Source organism: Mustela putorius, unplaced genomic scaffold, assembly GCF_011764305.1.
Source record: "Mustela putorius furo isolate JIRA1106 unplaced genomic scaffold, ASM1176430v1.1 tig00537227_pilon_pilon_pilon, whole genome shotgun sequence".
Taxonomy (NCBI): domain Eukaryota; kingdom Metazoa; phylum Chordata; class Mammalia; order Carnivora; family Mustelidae; genus Mustela; species Mustela putorius.
Window position 1 is genome coordinate 2576164 of NW_025422368.1, and position 20397 is coordinate 2596560.

At 43.1% G+C, this 20397-nt stretch overlaps 1 protein-coding gene across 3 annotated transcripts; it reads right to left on the reverse strand.

Annotated features, from left to right (window-relative positions):
- Positions 1 to 11102: 11102 nt before the first annotated feature.
- On the reverse strand, positions 11103 to 14366 carry PRR13 (proline rich 13). 3 transcript variants are annotated; one of them, XM_004774613.3, is made up of 4 exons: positions 14105 to 14366; positions 13666 to 13704; positions 12941 to 13308; positions 11103 to 11759 (listed from the first exon to the last, which is right to left on the reverse strand). In XM_004774613.3, the coding sequence occupies exons 2-4, from the start codon at positions 13682 to 13684 to the stop codon at positions 11715 to 11717; spliced, it is 432 nt and encodes a 143-aa protein (XP_004774670.1). In that variant the 5' UTR covers positions 13685 to 13704; positions 14105 to 14366; the 3' UTR covers positions 11103 to 11714. The 3 variants fall into 3 exon arrangements, with proteins under 3 accessions (XP_004774670.1, XP_012902402.1, XP_044929248.1); XM_013046948.2 differs by having other exon boundaries at positions 14299 to 14354; XM_045073313.1 differs by lacking the exon at positions 14105 to 14366 and adding an exon at positions 13991 to 14010.
- Positions 14367 to 20397: the final 6031 nt, after the last annotated feature.

Sequence of the window (20397 nt, forward strand, 5' to 3'; positions counted from 1 at the left end):
AAGAGATGGCAAAAACCACAGAAGTCTATAGTAATACTCAAAAGAAAAAAAAAAAAAGAAGAAGAAGAAAAGAAAGATTAAAAAAAACTAATTTGCCACACTGAAGACAACTTTTATACCAACTCCTTACTCAGAAAATTAGTAATTGAAAAAAAAAGAATTAAGCATTTACTCCCTTAGGAAGAACTGTAGTTCATCCGTTGTTGATAAGGGAAAATTATTTTTTAAAAGATTTCCATCTAATAAATGTAGTAAGAATGAAAGAGTTAGAAAATCATCATCCACTCTGCAACCCAAAAGGAAATAATTCATTCAGGCCGGTGGCATCAGTCATCAAAACTTTAAGTGACAGGCTGATAGGGGAACGAGATATTATCATGGGGACAAATATCACCACACACATTACTGGCAAATTGTACAGGGGAAAAAAAAGTCATCTAAAATGGAGAGATCTGATAATCACCACCTTACCCAAGTGATCAAACTTTGCAACACTAATAGCAGGACGACTGACATTATGTGGTGAGATAAAATAAAACATAGCATTGTCTATTAAGTATTTTTGTCAAAAGTGTTTAATCTGAATCTTATCAACCTTTCGACCTAATTAGCAATGTACAGGAAATATGTGAGGGCTAAAGGAATAAGTTAAATACATCACACTACAAGGAGACAATCAACAAACGTAGAATAGTCTGCAAAACAACTACCCCAGGGGGCACTTGGGTGGCTCAGTCAGTTAAGATCAGCCTTTGGGGGGCCCTTGGGTGGCTCAGTGGGTTAAAGCCTCTGCCTTTGGCTCAGGGCATGATCCCAGGGTCCTGGGATAGAGGCCCACGTCAGGTTCTCTGCTCAGCAGGGAGCCGGCTCCCCTTCCTCTCTCTCTCTCTCTCTCTCTCTGCCTGCCTCTCTGCCTATTTGTGATCTGTCAAATAAATAAAAATAAAATCTTAAAAAAAAAAAATCAGCGTTTGGATCTCAGAGTCCTGGAATCCAGCCCTGCCTCAGGCTCTTTGCTCAGCAGGGAGTCTGCTTCTCCCTCGTGCTCTCTCTCTCAAATAAATAAAATCTTTAAAAATAATAAAATAAAATTTAAAAGTAGCTATATATTTTGGGGACAATTAAGGAAATCCAGTGAACTGAATATTAGCTAATATTAGGAAGTACTGTTAATTTTCTTAAGTGTGAGGGGACACCTGGCTGACTCAGTCAGAAGAGTTTGAGATTCTTGATACTGGGGTTGGGACTTTGAGCCCTACATTATATGTAGAGATTACTTAAATTAAAAAAATTTTTTTTAATGTTTTCTTGGGGCGCCTGGGTGGCTCAGTGGGTTAAGCCTCCACCTTTGGCTCAGGTCATGATCCCAGGGTCCTGGGATCCAGCCTCGTATCAGGCTCTCTGCTCAGTGGTGAGCCTGCTTCCCCCTCTCTCTGCCTGCCTCTCTCCCTACTTGTGATCTCTGTTAAATAAATAAACAACAACAACAACAAAAAAAACCTTAAAAAAAGTTTTCTTAAGTGTGATAATGGGATTGTGGTTATGTAGGAAAAATGCTGTTTAGGAGGTGCTTCATGAAATATTTATGGATGACAGGTCATGGGGCGCCTGGGTGGCTCAGTGGGTTAAAGCCTCTGCCTTCGGCTCAGGTCGTGATCCCAAGGTCTTGGGATGGAGCCCCGAATCGGGCTCTCTGCTCAGTGGGGAGCCTGCTTCCTCCTCTCTGCCTCTCTGCCTACTTGTGATCTCTGTCAATCAATCAAATAAATAAATAAAATCTTAAAAAAAAAAAAGAAATATTTACGGATGACAGGTCATGATGTATGCAACAGACTCTCAAATGGGTCACATAGGTATATTGAAGCAAGTAGGAGAAAACATTAACAATTGCTTAGTGTGGGTAGTAGGTGTATGGGTAATCGTCATATTCTTTAAACTTTTAAAAAATTATTTTTATAATAAAAATTGGAAACAATATGTGGAATGGAATGATATTGGCAAAATGTTGATAATTACTGAGATTAGGTGATGGGAATACAGGAGTTCATTAAACTATTTTCTCCTGTGTTATGTCTGTAAACTTCTAAATTTTAGCTTTTTGTAAAAATTAAAAAAAAAAAAAAAAAGAACCACCACCACCACCAACAACAAAAAACCCAGAAGAGCTCTGGCAGGGAATAAGACAAAATAAGGAGGAGGAAATTAAGAGAAAGCAAATACAGGGTTATTATTGAACCTTGTTCAAGTCCTTTAGGTGTCAGTTCTGGCCTTAATATCAGTTAAGTTTTATTGGGTAACTCCAGTTCACTGGAGTCATCTGAAGAGGAATACCTTCCCAAAGTGAAAAATACAGCTTGGGGATTCCAGTTCCCCTGGGTGGGAGTGAGGGGTGTATTAGAAACAATGTGAGGGGCGCCTGGGTGGCTCAGTGGGTTAAAGCCTCTGCCTTCGGCTCAGGTCATGATCCCAGGGTCCTGGGATCGAGCCTCTCGTTGGGCTCTCTGCTCGGTGGAGAGCCTGCTTCCTCCTCTCTCTGCCTGCCTCTGTGCCTACTTGTAATCCCTGTCTGTCAAATAAGTAAATAAAATCTTTAAAAAAAAGAAAGAAATAATGTGAGATAGAAATAAAAAGAAGTCTATCACTGGCAAAGGCAAGGGGCAGACCAAATGCTGAAAGAGAGGAAAGGAAATAAGAAAATAGCAGGGGGGTGGGGAGGAAGAAAGAAAATGTTGCAACACCAACATTTTTAAAAAAATTTTTAAGATTTTATTTATGGGTGCCTCAGTGCCTCAGTTGGATAAGCCGCTGCCTTTGGCTCTCAGGTCGTGATCCCAGGGTCCTAGGATTGAGTCCCGCTGGGGCTCTTTGCTTGGCGGGGAGCCTGTTTCTTCTCTCTGCCTCTGCCTGCCACTCTGACTGCTTGTTCTCTCTCTCTCTCTCTGACAAACAAATAAATAAAATATTTTTAAAAAATAAATAAAGATTTTATTTATTTATGTGACAAAGAGAGAGCACAAACAGGGAGAGTAGTAGGCAGAGGGAGAGGGAGAAGCATGCTGCCCACTGAGCAGAGAGCCCATTGTGGGGCTCCATACCAGGGGATCATGACCTGGACCAAAGGCAGATGATTAATCAACTGAGCCACCCAGGAATCCTCAAAAAGAAAAAAAAATTTTAAAGATTTCATTTATTTATTGGACAGAGAAGGAAAGCAAGAGAGAGAATACAAGCAGCGGTAGTGGGAGAGGGAGAAGCAGGCTTCCCATGGAGCAGAGAGCCCAATGTGGGGCCACCCAGCACCTCCAAAAAATTTTTTTAAGTTTTATTCATTTGAGTAATCTCTACACCCAATATGTAGCTCAAACTCACAACCCTGAGATCAAGAGTTGCATGCTCTTGTGACCAAGCCAGCCAGGTGCCCCAGGACACCACCATTTCAAATCAAACTAAGGAGCAGGCTTACTATGAGGCCTGTGCAGAAGATCAAATTAACCTCAAGATTTCGCACATGGTGGGGTGCCTGGGTGGCTCAGTTGATTAAATGTTTGCCTTCGGCTCAGGTCATGATCCTGAGGTCCTGGGATTGAGCCCAGAGTCAGGTTCCCTGCTCTGCCAGGGAGTCTGTTGCCCCTCTCCCTCTGGGTCCATCTGTTCCCCCACTCATGGTCTCTCTCTCTCCCTTCTTCTCTCAAATAAATAAAAATCTTAAAAATAAATAAAGTCTTAAAAAAAAAAGATTTTGCACTTGGGTCGTTTAGATTCCAAAGACCCTGAGAGCTCAGGTGGAAGTGAGTAGCTATCCATGTGGAAGGCAAAACAAGTATCAAATAAAAGTTGATAAAATAGGGGCACCTGGCTAAGTCGTTTAAGCATCTGCCTTGGGCTCAGGTCATGATCCCAGGGTCCTGGGATCCAGCCACATATCAGGCTCCCTGCTCAGCGGGGAGCAGGCTTCTCTCCCTCTCCCTCTGCCACTCCCCCTGCTTGTATTCTCTCTCTCTCGTAATTTATGTATTTATTTATTCATTTATAATAATATATATTATATATTTATTTATATAAATAATTATATTTATTTATATTATTATAAATTATATAATGTATAATATAATATCATTATTTAACAATATAAATAATAAATAAATAAAATCATTAAAATTTTTTATTTTTATTTATTTATTTTTTAAAAAATCGTTAAAAATTTTTTGATAAAATAATGTCATCCTTTACTAACAATAGCATGGCTTCTCCTAGGGCTGGGCAATAGCTGTAATCAGCTTTGAAAGAGAAAGATGTGATGCACTTAATAGCAATACCTGATAATTTTATGAATCAGTAAATTCCTCTCAGAAGGAGAAAAAAGAGAACGAGTTTGCCTAGAGCCATAAAACAACCTGACATGGGGAGATGACTCCAAAAAGGCAGCAAACTAAAGACTCATCCCATGATTGGCAATCCCCAAAGTTAGTGTCAATTTTTATTTTATTTTTTTTAACGATTTTATTTATTTATTTGACAGGGAGAGAGAGATTACAAGTAGGCAGAGAGGCAGGCAGAGAGAGGGAGGGAAGCAGGCTCCCTGCTGAGCAGAGAGTCTGATGTGGGGCTCAATCCCAGGACCCCGGGATCATGATCTGAGTCGAAGGCAGAGGCTTTAACCTACTGAGCCACTCACCCCTCAATTTGTATTTTAGATCTCATGGGTTTCTTATCCTTTTCCATTCTCAAATGTGTGGAAACCTTGCTATACTTTGTTTCCAGTAAGAAGAAAATGGCAGAATCCCAGATTCCCCTCATGGGCACAAGGTGGTGAAGGCGTAAGATAAGCACACTTGAGAATGACCATCTTTAATGCTTTATATTGTTGCACAAAATAGGGTGCAATCCCAATGTTCTCAGGAGACAGGCAAGTCATGTAATGGGTAGAAAGAAGGCAACAGGAAGCTGAAAAGATGATAAAACTGGAGAGTACAGGACCCATCAATAAGGAATGACCACTACTCAGGGCCAGAATTTCTGCCTTCAGAATTGTGAACTCACTGTTGATAGAGTTTCCAGCTTAAAAATCTAAATCTTTATTGAAAATGTCTGATATTAGGGGCACCTGGATGGCTCAGTCCGTGAAGCGTCTGCCTTCGGCTCAGGTCATGATCCAAGGGTCTCTGGATAGAGCCCTGCATTGGGCTCCCTGCTCAGTGGGGAGCCTCCTTCCTCCTCTGCCTCTCCCCCTGCTTAAGCTCTCTCAGTCTCTGTCAAACAAATAAATAAAATATTTAAAAAAAAAAGAAAGAAAGAAAGAAAGAAAATGTCTGATATTAGAGCACCTGGGTGGTGCAGTTGGTTAAGGATCCAACTCTTTGGTTTCAGCTCAGGTCATGATATCAGGGTCCTCAGATTGAGCCCCGTATCAGGATCCATGCTGAGTGCAGAGTCCGGTCTCCTTCCTCTTTCCCGCCCCACCCGGCTTGTGCTCTCTCTCTCTCTTTCTCTCTACAAATAAATCTTAAAAGAGAAAAAGAAAATGTTATTTAACACAGTGAGTAGGCCCGCCAAAGGGAAAAAAAAATACTCAGCCAGATATAGCTATGGGGATCCGATTTTCAACCTCTAGTTAAGATAAATGTCCAAAAAAGGGGCGCCTGGGTGGCTCAGTCATTAAGCATCTGCCTTTGGCTCAGGTCATGATCCCAGGGATTCAGCCCCACACCGGGATCCCTGCTCCACAGGAAGCCTGCTTCTCCCTCTCCCACTCCCTCTGCTTGTGTTCCCTCTCTCACTGTCTCTCTCTGACAAATAAATAAAATCTTTTTTTTTTTTAAGATATATGTCCAAAATACTCACTGCTGTAGTTAAGTATATAGTAAGACTGGAAACAATCTAAAATTCCAACAATAAAAGATCGAATTAATTGAATGATGTTAAAACAATGTTATATAAACACACACACAGATGGAATCAACTTCAAAATAGATGGGTTAAAGGAACTAATGTTAGATCCAAAAGAGGGCCTACACTATGCTCCCCTATAAAGCGGGGAAGGGGGACAAAAGGAACAATGTAATATAGAAATAAGAGCTGGGGGCTTGACTACACAAATAGTATCCTATTAAGAATGTTACAATCTGGGGGGCACCTGGGTGGCTCAGTGGGTTAGAGCCTCTGCCTTCGGCTCGGGTCGTGATCCCAGGGTCTTGGGATCCAGGCCCAGATCCGGCTCTCTGCTCTGCGGGGAGCCTGCTTCCTCCTCTCTCTCTGCCTGCCTCTTTGCCTACTTGTGATCTCTGTCAAATGAATAAATAAAATCTTAAAAAAAAAAAAAAAAAAAAAAAAGAATGTTACAATCTGGGCTCCTGGGTGGCTCAGTGGGTTAAACCGCTGCCTTCGGCTCAGGTCATGATCTCAGGGTCCTGAGAGCGAATCCCCCATCGGGCTCTCTGCTCAGCAGGGAGCCTGCTTCCTCCTCTCTCTCTGTCAAATAAATAAATAAAATCTTTAAAAAAAAAAAAAAAGACCCTGGATGGCTCAGTGGCTTAAGCCTCTGCCTTCAGCTCAGATCATGATCTCAGGGTTCTGGGATCGAGTCCTACATCGGGCTCTCTGCTCGGCAGGGAGCCTGCTTCCTCCTCGCTCTCTCTCTGCCTGCCTCTCTGTCTACCTGTGATCTATCTCTCTCTGTCAAATAAATAAAATCTTTAAAAAAAAAAAAAAAAAAAGAATGTTACAGTCTGGAGCACCTGAGTGGCTCAGTTGGTTAAGTGTCCTACTTGTGATTTCAGTTCAGGTGGTGATAGTCCTGTGTCAGGCTCCATGCTCAGTGGGGAGTTTGCTTTAAAAAGTCTCTCCCTCTGCCCCTCCCCTCTCTCTACAATAAACAAATAAATCTTTATTTTAAAAATGTTGCAATCTGGGGGCACCTGGGTAGCTCAATGGGTTATAGCCTCTGCCTTCAGCTCAGGTCACGATCCCAGGGTCCTGGGATCGAGCCCCGAATCAGGCTCTCAGGCTCTCTGCTCCGCGGGGAGTCTGCTTCCTCCTCTCTCTGCCAGCCTCTCTGCCTACTTGTGATCTCTGTCAAATAAACAAACAAAATCTTAAAAAAAAAAAAAAAAAAAAGTTGCAATCTGGGGCACCTGGCCAGCTCTGTTGGTGGAGCATGCAACTCTTGATCTCTAGGCTGTGAGTTAAACCCACACTGGCCATAAAGCTCACTTTAAAAAATTAAAAATTTTAGAAGATTTTTAATTCATTTATTAAGTAATCTCTACACCCAATGTGGGGCTTGAACTCACAACCCTGAGATCAAGAGTTGCACATTCTACCAACTGCGGCAGCCAGGCACCCTTTTTTAAATTTTTTATTTTTTTAAAAGATTTTATTTATTTATTTGACAGAGAGAGACACAGGGACAGAGGGAACACAAGCAGGGGGAGGGGGAGAGGGAGAAACAGGCTTCCGGCTGAGCAGGGAGCCGGAGGCGGGGCTTGACTCCAGGACCCCGAGATCATGACCTGAGGTGAAGGCAGACGATTAACTGACTGAGGCACCCAGGTGCCCCTCAGATACCCCTTTAAACAAAGTTTTTAAAAATATTACAGGATGCCTGGCTGGCTCAGTCATCTTAGGGTTATAAATTCAAGCCCTATATTAGGTATAGACATTACTTAAATAAAACTTTAAAAAGTTACAATCTTCTCCCAAAGTAAATGTATTACTTTCAGCTCTTAAAAAGTTGGGCGCCCGGATGGCTTAGTGGGTTAAGCCTCTGCCTCTGGCTGGGGTCACGATCCCAGAGTCCTGGGATCCAGCCCATTGTCAGGCTCCCTGCTCAGCGGGGGAAGCCTGCTTCTCTATCTCCCTTTGCCCCTCTCCCCTGCTGGTGCTCACTCTTGCTTACTCTCTGTCAAATAAACCAATAAAGAGGGGCACCTGGGTGGCTCAGCGGGCTAAGCCTCTGCCTTCAGCTCATGGTCCTGGTCTCTGGGTCCTGGGATCAAGCCCCGCATTGGACTCTCTGCTCAATGGGGAGCCTGCTTCCCCCTCTCTCTCTGCCTGCCTACTTACGATCTCTCTGTCAAATAAATAAATAAAATCTTAAAAAAATATAAAAATAAAAACATTCAGAGCACAGGGAAAACAGGGGAGTCCTTTCCCCGTTAAAAAAAAAAAAAATAAATCAATAAATAATCTTTTTAAAAAATAAACAGGGATATGCCGGTGGCTCACTCATTAAGCATCTGCCTTCAGCTCAGGTCATGATCCCAGGGTCCTGGGATTGAGCCCCCATGGGACTCCCTGAACCTTGGGGAGCCTCCTCCTCCCTCTCCCACTCGCCCTGCTTGTATTCCCTGTCTCGCTGTGTCTCTGTCAGGTAACTAAATAAAATCTTGGATAAATAAATAAATGAACTAATAAATTCTAGGAAGACCTCAAGCATTTATTTGGTATAACTCACCTCAGGGGAAGGTCATAGACACAATATAGCCAACGAAAAACGCTCCTTCCTTGTTCTTCACGCCCCAAACCCCTGTGGGTTTCACCTCAGAAACATCTCTCAAACCCACTCTTTCCTCTAGCCCATCTCCCCAACTTCAGCCTCATTTTCTGCTTTCAGGCTCTTGCACGGTAACTCGGGTTCAAAAACTCCTGAAGTTTCATCCTACCCCTTTTCCCAACTCTTAGCCTCAGCAAAACCACTGTTTCTGCCTGCAGTCCATTGGGTTAAGAGCACAGAATCAGGAGCCAGACAGCCTGAGTCTGAATCCTTACTGAACCACTTCCTGCTTCAGTTTCCCTTACATCCACAATTGGAATAATAGTACCTACCTTATAGGGTTGCTCTGAAGATTATAGAAGCTGTAAATTTAAAACACCCTGAGGGTGCCTGGGTGGCTCAGTGGGTTAAGCCGCTGCCTTCGGCTCAGGTCATGATCTCAGGGTCCTGGGATCGAGTCCCGCATCAGGCTCTCTGCTCAGCAGGGAGCCTGCTTCCCTCTCTCTCTCTCTGCCTGCCTCTCTGTCTACTGTGATCTCTCTCTGTCAAATAAATAAATAAAATCTTTAAAAAAACAAAACAAAAAAAACACCCTGAGCCCAGCACAAAATAAATGCTAAATGTTGGCTGAAATTATTTACCAACTGGGCAACTCCTGCGTATCCTGAGGCACAGCCCAGACCTAGCTCATTTTCCCAGTGACACCATCATCCCTTCCTTGGTTCCCCCACTGCTGGATCCATGTCTTTATTGTGGTCCTTTTTACAGATTCATAATAATCTGTTTATGTCTGTCTGCTTCACTAGATCTTGTGGGTCACTAACAGTGGGGATGGTCTTACTCATCTTTGTAGGCTCAGCACCCAGAATACAGGATTTCCTCAATAAACAATTTCCTAGAAAACCAATCCAGCCCCACTGGGAGGCCCGTAATTCCCAAAGACGCAATGGAACTTTTTGACCCTGTAACCAAGCATACGTGCCTCTCCTGGCTCCTCTCCCCGTTCTACTTGGTAAATCCATTCTTTCTTTCTTTCTTTTTTTTTTTTTTTTTTTTTTGTTTTGTTCTCCTTATACTTTTCATGCTCCAGGGCCAAGAGGTAGTTGAAATGTCACTTTTCCTGTGAAGTCATCTTTGACCCCTTCTACCCTGCTCACTTAGTTCTAGGTTTCTATCCCTCTGGCATTTTATAGCCTCTATCTTTATTAACTAATTTTCTTGAATATCTTTTTCCTCTCCTCAGCAGATCGCTGAGAACCTGATGTGTGACACCGTGCATGGCCTAGAGTGAATCAGGGGCCATCAATTCTAGCTGTGTTATCATAGTCACCCACCTATTTTCTTTTTCTTTTTTTTTAAGATTTTATTTATTTGACATAGAGAGAGTGATCACAAGTAGGCAGAGAGGCAGGCAGAGGGGGAGGGGGAAGCAGGCTCTCTGCTGAGCAGAGAGCCCAATGTGGGGCTCGATCCCAGGACTCTGAGACCATGACCCAAGCCAAAGGCAGAGGCTTAACCCACTGAGCCATCCAGGTGTCTCGACCCACCAGTTTCCTTAAAAATACTAATTTGTGGGGGCGCCTAAGTGGCTCAGATAGTTAAGCATCCAACTCTTGATCTCAGCTCAGGTCTTGATCTCAGGGTGGCAAGTTCAAGTTCCACACTGGGCTCCACACTGGGCATAGAGCCTACTTTAAACAAAACTGATTTGTAGAGCCCCATCCTTAAGAGTCTCATTCAATAGATTTTTTTTAAACAATTTTATAAAGATTTATTTATCTATTTGAGAGACAGAGAGGGAGCAAGAGAAAGAGCAGAGGAAGGAGGCAGAGGGAGAGAATATCCAAGCAAACTCTCGCTGATCAAGGGACTCAGTCTCATTAGCCATGAGATCAGGATCTGAACCAAATCAAGGCTTGGATGCTTAACTGACTGAGCCACCCAGGCAGCCCCTCATTCAATAGATTTAAGGCCAAACTCTAAATTATTCTCACCCTGAGGGGCACCTGGGTGGCTCAGTTGGTTAAGCATCTGCCCTTGGCTTAGGTCATGATCCCAGGGTTCTGGGATCAAGCCCTGCGTAGGGCTCCCTGCTCAGCAGAGAGCCTGCTTCTCCCTCTCCTTCTGCCTGGCACTCTGCCTACGTGTGCTCTCTATCTCTCTATCAAATAAACAAATAAAATCTTTTTTAAAATTTAAATTATTCTTATCCTGAAACTAATAACACACAGTATATTAAATAATTTGAATTTAAAAAATTACTCTGAATTATTACTCTGATTACAGTCTAAATTATTACTCTGATTATACTCTAAATTACTACTCTGATAGCTAATGGGCAGCCAGGATTAAGAACCTCTGTAGTAGATATGAAAACTTATGCTAAAGACCTGTATCCTCATTGACCGGATCACAGTAGAGATCCATTCCAGTAGTCTGAACCAATTCTGAAGGTTCCTCCCACTTAAGAAACATAGGGACATATGGTGTCTTCCTTACTGACACTCTGGTTTACTATAAAACGGATACACTTTGGAGGGTCTATGGAAGGGCAGCAAAAGTAGTACAGTGCGCTGGGCCCAACCAAGGTAATGGCACGGGTGAACAGAGACCAGGGGAAAAAAAAAGCTTTATTTGGACTGAGAGGTGGAGAATGAGAAGGACCTAAGCCAGCCTACTAAGCTAAGGAGTGAGATTCCAATGGCAAGCAGAGCTTATCTACCAAATGGACTCCACCTCCTGGCAGCCTTACAGTTCATACCACCAATAAAAGCTGCTGGGAAATCTATGTGCCATTAAATCACCAAAGTGTGCCAGCCACATTACAAAAATGGCACAGATTCTTTTTTCCATAATTAAATTTCCACAACACCTCCCAACTGCAAGTATTACAAAAGATTTTTAAAAAAATCACATTTTACAGATCTTAAACTCATCTTCAGAGTTTAGCTCCAAGGCTCACCATCTTCAAAAAACAGTTCTCCTGCTAAACTTGTCAGCTAAAAGTTCTATCCAAGTAGTGAGAAGATGGTCTTTGCTGGCCCATAGTAATTCTTTTCCCATTTTCCCTAGCTAGTTAGGGCTGAACAGCAGAGTAAGGCTCAGATTGGGAGATGAGGAAGAAGGGGCACAAGGGCTAATTTTCCCCAGTACAAGATGGCGTCTGAAGCTTGATGGGAGAGCAGAACTGGAGAGGCTTGAGGGAAGGGTCCAGGCCCTGTATTCAGTCAGAGTCACTGCTGGAAGAGGAGGAGGAGGAGGAGGAATGCTGTAACGGGAAAGGGGAAAGGAGACAGCCATCAGATCCAACGACCTTTGATCACTCCATGGGACATTCTCTGGTGCTCTCTACCCCTCCACCCAAGCACTCTTGCTTCCTAAGTTCAGGTGTCTTGAAACAGACTGTCCCTTACACAGCAAAAGCAAACATATCCCTTAGCAGTGAACATACAGGAATGGATTATACCCTCCTGAATCGGTACACAGAACTTAATACTGCATTGGGAGCATGTTTCTTTCTTTACCCGAGCCAGTGCCTAGGCAAGAAATAAACTACAAGTGCTAGTATAGTATAGTGCTAGGAGACAGCTGCTACCTTGCAAATGCTTACTGACAGGCTGCATGGAAAGTTCATGTAGCTATGGGTCTAAGACAAGTGAGTAGAACCAGCATCTGGGTGCCCACTAGCTCTACTTCTTCCTAAGCCCCAAATGGGAGAGTGAGGAAGGTGGGAGAAAAAGTGGGGAGACTACTAACCAAGGTTCTTTACATGCACACTCCCATCAACAGTCAACAAAAACATTTTTTAGTCTCTCCAGAATAATTTCACTCCCCATTCAACCTCCTTTTTCCTTTTCCTCAAACTTCTACCAAAGATCCAGAACCAGGAAGTAATGCCCAAAGCCCTAAAGCAAATAAACACTAGGCAATAAAATGTAAATCAAGGCCTCCTCAAGATCCAGGCTGGTTCTATCCTTTCAGAGTTGTCCTGAGAGCTACTTGTTAATTAACACTCTTCTAGAATGAAGAGACTCGCCTTGCCTTGGGTTGACACTAAGAATGCCCTGGGTGGTAGAAACAAAGGTCCTGTAATTAACACAAAACCTTGAGAACACTGAAGGTGGGTGTGTCTAACTTGCTAAAACAAGCATCTGGGAATGGGAGTGGAGCAAAAGTTTGGGGAGAGCATAGATAGACAGGAAAGGCTTTTGATTCTGCTATCTATTCCAAGGCTTAGCATAGCCCCTCCTTGATAGAAGGCCCGATTAGCCTAATATTTCAAGGTTATCAGATTCTTACCAGTAGAATCTTTATGAAGAAGAACCATCTACCAGAGCAACACAATGGCTGCTCTATGTCCTCAGACTGCCAATCCCCCTTGCCCACTCCCGCTAGCCTAGTCCCTCTGTAGGGGCACCTCTTCCTAGCCAGACTCTGGAGGGCACTAACCTTGCCATGCTTGTGGTGTTTGTGCATCTTTTTATGAGCTTTCTTCATTTTCTTCCGCATCTTCTTGTCCATCACCATTCCTGGTCCCACCATGCCGGGTGCCACGGGATTCACAAGAGGCATGCCAGGAGCAGGTGGCGGGTAGGGAGGTGGGTACGGACCTAGGGGCTGGCATCCTGGATACCTAGGCTGAGGCACAGGATTAAGGGGCCCACCTGGGGGGAAAGCTGGATTCCCCTGGGGAACTCCTGGGGGAGTTGGAAAGGGGCCTGGAGGATAGGCAGGATTGACAGGTGGTGGTGGATGGGCAGGACTGGAACCTTCAGGGTACCCCACGTTAGGGGGATATGGATTTGGTCCTGGCTGCCCTGGTGAAGAAGCAAAGAATAACTTGATATTAGAACAGCTCAGAGCCTCTGACAAGAAACAAGGACAAAAAAAGAAGGGAATTCGGCTTCTCACTCAATACTTAAAGGGAAATGCAAAGGTGAGGAAGGAAAATGAGGCGGAGGGGAGACAAACCTGCAGAGCAGAGGAAAGGTAAGGGCTCTGGCAGGGCTGGTGAGAAAAGGAGGCAGTGAAATCTAAGGAAAGAACAGCATTGATCAGCTGTGGTTTGCTTCAGCGGGTGAGAGAGGGGGAGGAAAAAACGGACAGAAACTTCCTATTGTGGGGCTCAACTGAAAAGGGGCTGCGATGGGAAAAGAGATTCCCTAAATACCTACCGGCATTGGGATTCCACATCTCCAGGTGCTTCCTCCAGCCTGTGGAGAAAGAAAGGAAGGCAAAAAGCTGATGGCGCACAGGTGGGCAGGGAATTTAAAGACCGAGCCCCAAACCAGCGCCTCTCGGAGAGACTCGGAGAACTACCACGACCGCCACATAAATGTTTTTTCCCACCCATTCCTTTGCCCTCGGTACTTATTTCGCGCCCCCCCCCTTCCTAACTACCGCGATCTAGCTCCCAGGGCCCCTCTCGCCACAGCTGGAGGTCTCTAACTCCTCTGAAGAAGGGCAGAGTTCGCGAATATCACTGTCCTCATCCCTCACCTCCCTTTCCGTGACTGAGTCCGGAAGACTTTCACCACCCGCAAGCTACGGGAGGATCTTAAACAATTTCATAGCCCGCACCCCGGGAGTGGGGGAGAGAGACAGGACCCTCACCGCAGGCTAGAAGGAACTGCCTCTCGACGAAACGGAGAAGGCGTTCAGGACAGATTCTCAACCGCTCCTTTATGTAGACACACCCCCTTCCACCTTCAAAACGCCAAATGGAGATCCCGCGTCCTAGTTGCGAACGGACCCCTGACCTAGGGTCGAGGAAAGGAGGAAATTGGGGAAACCAGATGCCCCGTCACCTTCACACCAGAGCCTGGGCTTGACTCATCCTCTGTTCTCACTTCCTGGTCACCCCTCCCAACTAGGCTACAACACCCGCCTCTGCTACCGCCTAGTTGGCCATCGCTTGGCCTTTCGGCGTAGTGATTGGAGAATATCTTCGTCAATCACTCTAGTCCCCCCTAGGCTGGAGAACAACGGTTGCAATAGGGGCGGAGCGGGGCTCTGCAGGGGACTAGGAGGGTGCAGCGAAGTGGGCGGGCCGGAAATCCCTGGGGGCGGGGCCAAGAGCGATCTAGGAGAGGGCGGAGCCAGTTTCTGGGCAAAATCCTTTCGAAGGCGACTAGGATGCTCAGCTTGTGCTCTCTGAGCTGCTCCTCGCTTGGTAGGTGCGATACCTTGTGAAGTGAAAAACTCACCGTGTTCAGTATTGCAACACGGATATATTCAGAGCGTTTAAGAGAGGGCGGAGAGCTGCTGAGTCCCAACCCCACACCTCAATTTCACCACCTTCCCCCTATCCCCCGTGGAAAGTAAAGAAACATTCTTGGGGTAAATAGAGATATTCCCTAATCCCTCGTAGGATTCCCTATCTCAGATGCATACTTCCGCCATCGGTCGAATTGCATAAGGCAGAAACCAAGGAGGTCATCCTTGATGGCGCTCTCCTTCACCTTTCACGTGTACCCTTCCAACACCATACAGAGTTTGTATTGTCTCCCAAATAAATCTGACTTCCCTCCACTTCTCTCCACCTTTTCTGCTCCCAACTTGTCATCACCTCTCCAAAAATCACAATAACAGGCTTGATTGAATAAACACAGAAAACCGTGCACCCAAAACTTAAAAATACTCATTCTTCCTTAGCATACTTAAGACATTTATTTAAAAAATTTATCTCAACCTATAAACCTCAAATTTCTTTTTTTTTTAAAGATTTTATTTTTTTTGACACAGAGATCACAAGTAGGCAGAGAGAGAGGAGGAAGCAGGCTCCCTGCTAAGCAGAGAGCCTGCAGGGGCTCGACCCCCATGATCCTGAGATCATGACCTGGGCAGAAGGCAGAGGCTTAACCCACTGGGCCACCCAGGCGCCCCTATAATTCAAATTTCAAAGAATTGTACAATACATACCATATTCTCTGATCACAATGTAAAATATAAATACAAATATCTATCTGGAAATCTAAGAAAACAAAAAGGCTTCCAGATAACTCTGGGTCAAAGAATAAACGATGATGGAAATTAAATACTTTGAACTAACCCATAATGAAAATATATCCCAAAATTGTGGAATACAAAAAAATACGAAGAAGATAAATTTTATAGTGAGTTTATCATCTTGAATTAAGGACTTTGACAGATTTTTAAAATATTTTTTATTTTGAAATAATTTTTAGACTCATGAGAATTTGCAAAAAAACAAAAATTCCCATGTATTTACCTTTTACCAAGCATCCCCCAATGGTAATATCTTATATAACCATAGTATATTTTGATGTACTTTCCTATCAGCTTTGTGCTAAATATTTGAGATGAATTATTTCCCATGTTTTCTTAAGCTCTAGGGTAATTTATATCTACACTATTTCTTTTTGGGAAGATTGGGTTTGAAATAAATTATTGATATGTCTGTATGGGCATAATGCCTTTTAGAAGTTAAGTATTTCAAACTATTGCTCTTTTTTTTAATGTAAAGATTTATTTATTTGACAGACAGAGATCACAAGTAGGCAGAGAGCCAGGCAGAGAGAGACAGGGAAGCAGGCTCCCCGCTGATCAGAGACCCGGATGTGGGGCTCAATCCCAGGACCCTGAGATCATGACCTGAGCTGAAGACAGAGGCTTTAACCCACTGAGCCACTCAGGTGCCCCAAACTATTGCTCTTTTTTAAAGCAGTCTTAATGAGAAATTATTCATATACCATACATTCCACCCATTTAAAGTGTACATTTCAGGGCGCCTGGATGGCTCAGTGGGTTAAGCCGCTGCTCGGGTCATGATCTTAGGGTCCTGGAATCGAGTCCCGCATTGGGCTCTCTGCTCAGCAGGGAGCCTGTTTCCCCGGCTCTCTGTTTGCCTGCCTCTCTGCCTACTTGTGATCTCTCTCTGTCAAATAAATAAATAAAATCTTAAAAAAAAAATAAAGTGTGCCTTTCAATAGTTTTCAACATATTAAGAGCACTGTGCAACCATCACCATTATCTAATTTTAGAATATTTTTGTGCCCCCTAAAAAAAATGCCATGCCCATTAGCCTTCAAATGGGCAATCCTCATTCCCCTCCCTTTTTCTCCTCGACCCACCCCCTCAAGCTCTAAGTAAGCATTAATCAACATTCTGTCTATAAATTTGTCTATTCTTGACATTTCATATAAATGGAAAATTGTACAATATGTGGTCTTTTGCAACTGCCTTCTTCCCTTAGCATAATCTTTTCTAGGTTCATCCATGTTGTCCTATGAAAGAGTGCTTCATTCCTTTATTTTATTTATTTATTTGACAGGAAGAGATCACAAGTAGGCATAGAGGCAGGCAGAGAGAGAGACACACACGTGGAAACAGGCTCCCTGCTGAGCATAGAGCCTGATGCGGGCTCGATCACAGGACCTTGGGATCATAACCTGAGCTGAAGGCAGAGGCTTTAACCCAATGAGCCATCCAGGCACCCTGCCTCATTCCTTTTTATGAAGGAAGTACTAAATAACATTCTGCTGATTGAATATGCCACATCTTGTTGTATCCATTCATCGGATGATGGACATTTTAATTGTTTTTACTTTTTGCCTATTATGAATATTGCTGCTATGACAATTCATGTACAAATTTTTTTTATCAAAAGATTTTTTTTAATGTACAAATTTTTGTGTGAGCATATGTTTTCAATCCTATTGGTTATACCAACACAATGGTGATGGTTGCACAGTGCTCTGAATTCCAGAGGAATCCCTGGGTCATACAAGTAACTCTGTGTTTCACTTTTTCAGGAACTGCCAGAATTTTTTCCAAAATAGCCACATCATTTTACGTTCCCACTAGCAATGTATGAAGGTTCCAGTTTCTCCACATCTGGCCCAACACTTGTTACTGTGTCTTTATCAGTACAGCCATCCTAGTAGGTGTGAGATGGTGTCTTTACTGGCTTTGCATTATCTTTAAGACAAATATCACAATTATTTTTACACATATGTATTCATTTTTGTCGACAAGGTAATATGTTCACTTGATTGCAAAATGTGGAAGGATAAAGAGGTATAAAGAGAAAAGTCTCCCACTCTTGTTCTTACATCTATCTTCAGCTACCTACCAATAGTCTACCACAATCCATGCACCCCTGTAGTTTCTTATATATGTTTCCACAGTTTCTTCGTTACAATTAAGCAAATACTATGTAAATGTATATCCCCCATTTAGAATATAAAAACTAGTTATGCAGAGTTTAATTTGAAGCTTTCCCCCCCACTTAGTACATCTTGGAGATATTTTCATATCAGTACACAGAGTGTGTTTTGTCTTTTTCACAACTTCATTTTACTCTTTTGTATGATGTACCATAATCAATTCCACCAGTCAGTGGATATTTGCATTGTTTTCAATCTTGTGCTATTAAAAACAATGTTGCAGTAAATAACCTTGTATATATGTCTTTAAATTTTTACTTTTTGTAGTTATTGATAAATTACTCTCTATAGAGGTTATATTTATTTACATCGTCAGCCCCAGTGTATGAGTGTCTATTTCCCTAAAGGCATTCAGTAAAGAAATAATCAAAATCTTGTCACTGTAGCCTGCAGTGGTCTTGCCTTACTACCTCTCTGGTCTCTTCTCACACTGTTCACTCCTAGTTTTCTACCCTCCAACCCTTAAACTTTTTTCATCCCTTCAGATCTTGGTTCCTTTTGCAGGAGAGCCTTTGCCCTTACTCCCTTCAGCCTGGAATGTTCCCCATCTCTCTTCACTTAGCCTAATTAACTCCTGATCATTCATCAACTCTCAGCTCCAGAATCACTTCTTTTTTTTTTTTTTTCAAATTCTACTGTATAAATTAAATGTTCTTTTATTTGTTATTTTTTCTCACTTAACTGAATATTTTCTGTTCTTTCTCCTTCCTTTTTAAAAAATTTTATTTCTTTTCAGTGTTCCAGAATTCATTGTTTATGCACCACACCCAGTGCTCCATGTAATACGTGCCCTCTTTAATACCCAACACCAGGCTCACCCAACCCCCCACCCCCGTCAGAATTACTTCTTCAGGAAACCTTTTTGACACCCTACTTAGGTGAGATTTGTATGTTGTAGCATGTGGTAGAATCTTGCCTTTCCTTTACCATATCCGTCTCAGTTTATAATCATACATGAATCAATCAATAATTACTTGATTAGTATCAGCTTTCTAAATTAGACTTCTTGAGAGCAGGGTCTGTGTTCATTAACACTTAGAGCTTCACATGGTGCCTGGTACATAGGAGGATATTAATGAAAAAGCTATTAAATGAATAACTACATGAATGAATAAATGAATGAATGAACAAAGAGGAATAGAGAACATGGTGGTTGTACAGTCAGACGGCTTCGAGAGCCAAATTCTGGCTTTGCCACTTATTGTGTGACCTTGAATTAGTTAAACCCCTTAGACCATCATTCAGTTCTCTCATCTATAAAATAGTGGCAATGGTACCTACCTTGTAGGGTGGTTGAAATGAGATAAACATATATCTGTCACATAATAAGCACATATTAAGTGCTAGTATATCATGATTCTCATTAATATGATCAACGATTACTATCAGACTAGTATGATTTTAACCTCTCTGCAGGACCCTCACAGGGTACCAATGTCCTCCATGTATATCTTCACCTATCTGCTAGCTGGGAAATTCTTCCTCTGATTTAAAATCAGATTATTCCTTTTAAGATTTTATTTATTTATTTGACAGAGAGAGATCACAAGTAGGCAGAGAGGGAGGCCGGGGGAGGGGAGCAGTCTCCCCACTGAGCAGAGAGCCTGATGCGGGGCTTGATTCCAGGATCCTGGGAGCATGACCTGAGCCAAAGGCAGAGTAAGCTTTAACCCACTGATCCAACCAGGAGCCCTTTTTTTAAGGCAGAGGGAGATTGAGAAGCAGACTCTCCGCTGAGCAGGGAGCCTGCCATGGGGCTCCATCATAGAACTCGGAGCTCATGACCTGAGCCAAAGGCAGATGGTTAACGACTGAGCCACTCAGGCGCCCCTAAACTCAGATTTTTTAAAGCCTTAAACTATGTTTTATTTTATTTTATTTTTTTTTAAAGATTTTATTTATTTATTTGACAGAGAGAAATCACAAGTAGGCAGAGAGGCAGGCAGAGAGAGAGAGGAGGAAGCAGGCTCCCCGCTGAGCAGAGAGCCCGATGCGGGACTCTATCCCAGGACCCTGAGATCATGACCTGAGCCGAAGGCAGCGGCTTAACCCACTGAGCCACCCAGGCGCCCCTTAAACTATGTTTTAAAAGTTCATTTCAGCTTATTCATTAAGTCAGTAATTATTTACCATACTTTTTTTTTTAAGGTTTTATTTATTTGACAGACAGATCACAAGTAGGCAGAGAGAGAGAGACTGAGAGAGAGGAGGAAGCAGGTCCCCTGCTGAGCAGAGAGCTCGAAGCGGGGCTCGATTCCAGGACCCTGGGATCATGACCCGAGCCGAAGACAGAGGCTTTAACCCATTGAGCCACCCAGGCGCCCCATATTTACCATACTTCGGTCATTCATTCATTTAGCAAGTATTTCTCAAGTCAGCTAGGTACTATTCTAAGCACTGGGGATTAAGTGAAAACAACAGAAAAAGATCCTTGCCTTTCTGAAGTAATATTGGGAGAGGCAAAATATAAATATACAATAAAGTGTCAGACAGCAATGTATATATGCTATGGAGAAAAAAGAATCAAGGTAAGTATAGGTAGGTGCAAGTATTTCTAGATCCTTGTAAGCCATGGGAAAGAGTTCAGATTTTATTCTAAGTGTGAATGGAAGTCTCTGAAAGGTATTGAGTGTGGGAATGATATGATCTAATTTTTGTTTTAAACAAATCATTCGGGGGGCACCTGGGTGGCTCAGTGTGTTAAGCCTCTGCCTTTGG

Coding starts and splice junctions, on each gene's coding strand:
- PRR13 (XM_004774613.3), bottom strand. Junction 11,760..12,940: donor AACACCACAAGCATGGCAAG/GTTAGTGCCCTC, acceptor TTCCCGTTACAG/CATTCCTCCTCCTCCTCCTC.